Source organism: Echeneis naucrates, chromosome 11 (assembly GCF_900963305.1).
Source record: "Echeneis naucrates chromosome 11, fEcheNa1.1, whole genome shotgun sequence".
Lineage (NCBI taxonomy): Eukaryota > Metazoa > Chordata > Actinopteri > Carangiformes > Echeneidae > Echeneis > Echeneis naucrates.
In genome coordinates, this window is record NC_042521.1 from 2842040 (window position 1) to 2848893 (window position 6854).

General features: G+C 41.4%; 1 protein-coding gene across 3 annotated transcripts in view; it reads left to right on the plus strand.

Annotated features, from left to right (window-relative positions):
- Window positions 1-3145, plus strand: part of cica (capicua transcriptional repressor a) — a 29308-nt gene extending 26163 nt beyond the window's left edge. For all 3 annotated transcript variants that reach the window (XM_029513534.1, XM_029513535.1, XM_029513536.1), the window contains exons 18-22: window positions 233-375; window positions 1469-1620; window positions 1794-1928; window positions 2016-2141; window positions 2812-3145. In XM_029513534.1, the coding sequence (XP_029369394.1) occupies window positions 233-375; window positions 1469-1620; window positions 1794-1928; window positions 2016-2141; window positions 2812-3074 (819 nt within the window). In that variant the 3' untranslated portion in view covers window positions 3075-3145. The remainder of the gene's footprint in view (window positions 1-232; window positions 376-1468; window positions 1621-1793; window positions 1929-2015; window positions 2142-2811) is intronic.
- The last annotated feature ends 3709 nt before the right edge of the window (window positions 3146-6854 follow it).

Sequence of the window (6854 nt, forward strand, 5' to 3'; positions counted from 1 at the left end):
CAGTCTGTGTTAACGCCTGTTTTCAACTGAGAATTATATTAAACAATTCAACAACTAAACAATCATGCTACACCAGCGTCCTAATGTCATTCAAGAGCTGTTTCAAAACGTGAACAAAATCCTCCTCATCCTTGGAAACAAACTCACTAGGACGTTACTACAGAAAGTTAAGAATTAAATGAGACGTGTTTTATGCTGTCAGGCTTTACTCAGCTCTCACTATCTGTTCCAGGCAGGACCTCGTTCCCCTCTTCCTCCACCCTCAGGTTTGGACCACCCTCCCCCTCCGCCCACAGAAAGAGAGCCCCCCTCTTCCTCAAAGAAGACCAAGTTTCGACCCCCGCCTCTCAAAAAGACGCCCGACTCGCTTGACAAGTAAGGAGGGGTGCTTGATGCTCTAATGAGTCCCAGCCGTTTATTTCTACACAGAAAATAGTAATACAGAAAAATGTCAGTTTCCCAAGTGTATTTAATAATTGAAATGTGAGAGACGAAGGGAAAGGTAAAAAAAAAAAATCTCTGGTTCCACTATCTGCTTGACTGACTGCACAAACAGGAACATTAAAACCAGATGAGGTGAATAGTTACCAAAAAAAAAAAAAAAAATCCAAAACTGCCTCTTACTGATAAAAATGGACAAATTTGACATCATGTAGGGACATAATCCCTAATCCTCATTATTTTTTGACCAATTACTGCTAATTAACAGATGTACCCAAACTAATTATTACAGAACCGATAAATTCCGTTCAATGAAAACCACATTTGTTTTTTAATCAACGTGGATTTGGCGTCTAAGTGGACCTCACATTTTGAAAATTAGCAAAATGACATGAAATGCGTAGGTTTTATTCACTCAAAGTGAATATAAAACCTGCATTTTTTACAATTTTAGTTGTAATTGAAACCTTTTTTTTTTTTTTTTTCCTTGGACTGCAGAACAAGCATTTATTTCAGCCCACAGCCGCTCTCTGATTAGACTTAAGTTATGACTCTTGGTGCATCAGAGCCATGTCTGCCAGGTTCCTCTGGCTTTCTGGTGGTTGTAAGACAATGTTCTCTCTATTTTAACAGTTTACATATTCTCAAGCTGAGAGAGCTCATACCACAGTATCTTATCATCTGTAATTTTGGCATGAGGCAGCTTGAAGATGAGATGCAGCCACGGCCTTTAACGCACAGTTGGAATCTAGGTTCCATTTTTAGTCAGTGAGCAAATCTCCCAACTTCGTACAATCATGGTGGAAATTCTTTAAATACCGAATGTGAGTGGGTGGAGTGCTCAACCTTTATATTCTTTGTTTAGACAGTTGAAGAGTGGTGGGGAAGCCACAAAGAAGAGAAAGCCCTGGCATAAATCAGCCCTAAGGCATGAGGAATGAGAACACATTTAGAGGAATTCCCTTGATATTTTAACCGCAGATTTACTGCACTGAGGACTGATAGGACCACTCTCTTATGTGTGCAGGGTCTTGTCTGAGACGTACTTTGAAGAGCGCTTTGCTGAGCTTCCAGAGTTTAATCCAGAGGAGGTCCTCCCCTCGCCCACCCTGCAGAGTCTGGCCACCTCTCCAAGAGCCATCCTGGGAAGCTACCGCAAGAAGAGGCGCAACTCCATCGGTGAGATACTTTAAAGAAAAAGAAAAAGAATTTTTTTCCGCATTAAACCATACCTTTAGATTTTGGTACAATTTTTATTGTGGCATCAAGATTATTTCCCTTTTTGAATGGTTGTAACTGCACTGCCCTGCTGATAATTCACCATCTTAATTCTTTACACGTAATGTGTCCAGAGCTAGAGCTGACAGCTGAGGACCCCAGCTCCCCGAGGAGAAAGACTCGACGTCTATCCAGCTGCAGCTCAGAGCCTAACACCCCGAAGAGCGCCGCCAAGTGTGAGGGAGACATCTTCACTTTCGACAGACTGGGTAAGACAGATACATCAGAGGTAGCGGCTGGAGAAGTGCTCCACAGGGATCCCAGTAGTGCTTTGACATCCTGTTTCCTCCAACCAGGCACAGAAGGAGAGGATCTCTTAGGGGATTTGGACAGGGTCCCTTACTCCTCTCTCCGTAGAACTCTGGATCAGCGACGGGCTCTGGTCATGCAGCTGTTTCAGGAACATGGCTTCTTTCCGTCAGGTAAATCACATGAAGATAGAACAAGACGTGAGAGTGAGAGCAACTAACACAATTCATATTTAATAAGTTTAATTCATCCATATAGCATGCTGAGCCTGGAGCAGGAAGTCCTGAGTTCTTCCCACACAGTCAGACCCTTTACCTTTCACCTATTCTCTCTATATCACGACTCTCAATTTTCCTTATCAAATGAAGGCCAACAAAACTAAGAAAAATTACTAACAGAAAACTGCCTCTACAGTTAGAAAAGTTTTTGCTTTATTTAAAAAAAAAAATGTATTGAATTTTGAATCCTGAAATTCTAAAGCACTAAGTGGCTCAATCTACAATTTACACCTATGAAAAATTTCAAAGTGTTGCATAAATATGAGTGAAAAACATGTGAGGAATTTGGGTGGGTTAAGGTAACAGAGTTTACTTACACAAGCTCTTTGTTGCTTTTCCTTCCTTGTCTTTCTCCTCAGTTTATTTTAGGCCTTATTCAGACTGTAATACATCCTTTGGCTTTGTAACTGTTAAACTGAGCAGCAACCTTAATCATCATCTGTATGGGAAGTAAAATGCTTGACAAAAGTTGCAATCACAGCTTTGTTATCCCTTTCAAGAATATGATTTGATATTATATGTTTTAATTCCTCTTCCCTGTTTCTCGCTCTCGTATCCTCTCCAGCTCAGGCCACCGCTGCCTTCCAGGCACGCTACTCAGACACTTTCCCCACCAAGGTGTGTCTGCAGCTCAAGATTCGTGAAGTGCGTCAGAAGATCATGCAGACAGCTACGCCTGGCACCCTTGAGCCTGGAGGGTCAGCTGAAGTCAACCCCGCCCTGCCCCACAGCTCCTCCTTCAATCAATCAGCCCGGGAGGACAGAGGGGAGGAGCCACAGGGCGACAAAGGCCGGAGCCTCGAGGAGCCAAAAAGCGAAGGATCATAAACTGGAGAGGATGACAAAGCAAAAAAAAAAAAAAAAAAACTACAAAAAGAAGAAGAGAGAGAGGAGTGTGTCATCCCGCAGAATGTTCTTGTATGTGTTGAACCCGTACTAAAGACGGCTCCAGCAGGATCTGTTCTACTGGCACTAATCTCCCCTGGACCTGGGCAGAATTACGTTTGAATATGGAAACAAATATTCAAACTACTCAGTGTGTGCTTGATTTGTCTAATCAGACTAAAGAAAGCCTCAAAAGTGGACGAATCTAATGCAAGTCCTGATAAGTCAAGTGCTTCTTGTAGTGTATTTTTCCCCAAGTATCCAGAACATTTTCAGTTAACACCTTGTCCAGGTCTGCTCTCAGCACATTTGTACAGTAGTTTGTAGTTCGACACACAAAACTCTGTGGTACACATTCTCTATCTCTCCGGCACACATAAACCCTGGTGAATATGTAATCTCCAGCATGCACATGATCCCACACACACACACACACACACACACACACACACACACTCTTACCAAATCAGACTGTTACTCTTGGTTGGCAGTCCCCAGGACCCGCCACCAAGGACCATGACACACAAAGGCACTTTGTCACTTATTGTGCAGATGCAGTTTGCTGTTGCCAGCCAGCCAGCCAGCCCTCAGATGCCATTGACTTGACCTCTTTCTCGTCCTTCCACTCCTCAGCACAGTGGTCGGGACACAAACACAACCCCAACGACCTCCACTGGTATTCCACAGCCCCTCGATGCTGCAAGACAGACAGCACACACACACACACACACACTTATACAGTACACACGCAGTGCATGGACACATCTGTGCAGTGTAAGCACTTGTACACAAACATAGTCAAACCTGGTCCGACCAAGCCATTGGCCTGCACAGTTTTTAGTGATTGTAGTGAGAAGAGAAACTGAAAGCATGACATCTATGTGCTCCTGAAAAACAAAAAGAAGGCAGGAGTTGGGATGTAGTGTGACCAATCTTTGCACCTTCAGATATTGCCATTTTGAAAGACTGAGTCCTCATTGGTGGGAGCTGATTATATATGTCTGTATATCTGTTGGGGTCTCGTGCCCAAAACCTGTGTGAACAGGCACCGTAAAGAGATTATGTAAAGAGACTATTAGTTGTGAGGCTTTGAAGAATCAACGTTAAGTTCGACACTGACTGGCTCACAACAGAGCACAGAGAAGAGGCAGAAGAAGAAACTGGATGATGTTCATTGGTTGGAAGATTAATTTTCCAACAATAGGACGACAGGGGATAGTGATGAATAAGGACAACAACAACAACAACAACAACAACATGACAAGCTTACCAACAGAGAGAAAAAGTAAATTTTAACCAAACTTCTCTCCCAGTGGATATGATGTTGCTTTCTCTCGTTATCGTTGCCGTGGAAATAACCAGTTTTACCGTGGCCTGTTTTTCTCTCTCGTGGCTCTATTGTGTTTTTTCTCCAGCATAAAAAAATGACAACAAAACGAAAACCAACAAAAAAAACAAAAAAAAACAAAATAAAAACAAACAACAACAACAACAACAACAACAAAAAAAAACTCTGGACAAAGAAGGGGACTAAATCAGTCCGTGCCCCCTCTCCTCTCCACTTTTAATTGTACCTGGGGTGGTTCTCCCCCACTCTCCTCCCCCACAATTTCACACCAGACACAGAAGTGGGGGAGCAGGGGTATTTGTCGTTTTGTAAAACGTTGAAATCAGGTGTTTGCACAATTCGTGCGGCCCTTCTTGTGTGGGACCGCCATAAGTTAAATCAGGAAAGTATTGTTTTTAGAGATTGTTTTAGTAGAAAAAATAATAACCTTGTTCCGTATGTTATCAACCACCCTTTTCTGCCCCCTTGTCCTCCTTGCTTTTCCCCTCTTTACAGCCTCCTTCTCTTCAATCCTCTCCTCCCTTCTTTACTCCTCTCCCCTCCTCACCCATCTCCCTCGACCCCTCAAGTGTTGTTAGAAAGTGCCCTTAAGCACTGGTCCCGGGTCAAGCGCTATGTAGCTCAGGATGGTTCTGGTTAGGGTTAGTTCAGGGAAAGCAGATCCTAGACCAGCCCTGGAGGGCAGTCTCTGGAGCCCTCCCCTTTTCCCTCTTTTCTTGACACTTTATCCTTTCCCATCAAATGGTGCAATAGGACATTTATTTTTTTTGGAAATGGGTGGGTTATTTTCTTTTTGGGGGAAGGCTCTGTGCCATAGATATTAAATCCAGTGCAGTCAGTCAGTGAGAGGAATGAGTTGTTGTGATACTATCTTTAACTATGGTATAAAAGAAAACAAAAAAGAATCACACAATTATTGTTATTGTTGAAGAGATAGAGTATAACTTACTAAAAGTCAGAGACAATTTTTGAATAGCACTTTTTGGCTCTTTGCTTCCTTGGTGAAGAGTGGGGGTAGTTATTATTATGGGTATCTCTTTTATTTCTCTGTAAACAGTTGGATGTGTGACAAAATATATATACCGATATTTCTATATATGTGCATTTAGGTCTGTGTTTGGGTGTGTGTGTATGTTTTGGCACATGCTGGTAGCGTGTTAACACAAGCAACCTCTTCTTCTTTCACCACACAGCAACATTATCAATAGTATATTTTTCATTGTATTCTACATTCTATATTCTTCTCTAGAGACAGTATTTTTATAGTCACCATGACTATTTTGTCTGCCATCTTGACTGTTATCAAACCCAGTTGATTCAGGATATATATCAAATATATATTCAGGATATACCATATATAAATATATATAAATGAGACACAGGTAATACAAGACTATCAATCACATCTCTTTGGGGTTAGGGCTGTAAAGTGTCCATCTCCATGCATGTGCAATCACATGCACGCACACAAACACCCACACAGACATATGTGCATACACACACATGTATGCGTGTACACTGTATGATTGTGCTTAAAAATAAACTGTCCTTACTTTGGAGAAGGAATTTTAGGATGAGCGAGGTGAGTGTTATCTCATAAGCAGGCATGTTGACCATGTGCAATATTTCTAAACAACAACAAAAAAAACTAAATATTGAAAATATTAAAGATCTAACACAATGTCTTATGTTGTTGAGTTTATTTCAACTTCCTGTCCTATATCATGTATTTACTGCTGTATGATCTCTATGCTGACCATGATTTCTTAACTTTTTTTAAATCGATAGCTACTTTATTAATCCTGAAGGAAATTTAAGTGTGAAACTGAATGCAAAACTATTGATGCTAGAATAAGTTTAGCAATAACATCATGAACAAAGTCTACAGATGTGTCAACGCTGACCCACCAGGAAAGACCCTGAATCCATGGAACATATAGTGTGCACTTCCTCAGCTGGTCTTCATCAAATATTCAGTGTTAAGCGCTAAATGGATTAGAGGAGCCTTCCAGGTTCAGGTTATGTGGGGAGAGAGGTGTGTTCAGGTAGGGATAGTCACATCGGCAGACACACCGAGGAGCTGTAGGTGGCACCTATGAGTTTCAAATGAACCCTGAGGCCTTTATCAGTTCTCTCTCACAAGGTATATTGTTTTCCCCAAACCAGAGCTATGGTCACGTCACTGGTTATATATGAATAATTTTACAGACATTTAAAGCAAATAAAATTTAAGATGGCAATGCTGAGCCTCATGACTGTTACTTTTATTATAATTTTGCAAACACTTAAAGTACCAAGTCATTTTTGAAAGGCTGTTTTATGGACAAACTAGAATTATTTGTAACATCATAATAATATATTATTAGAAAACGGTT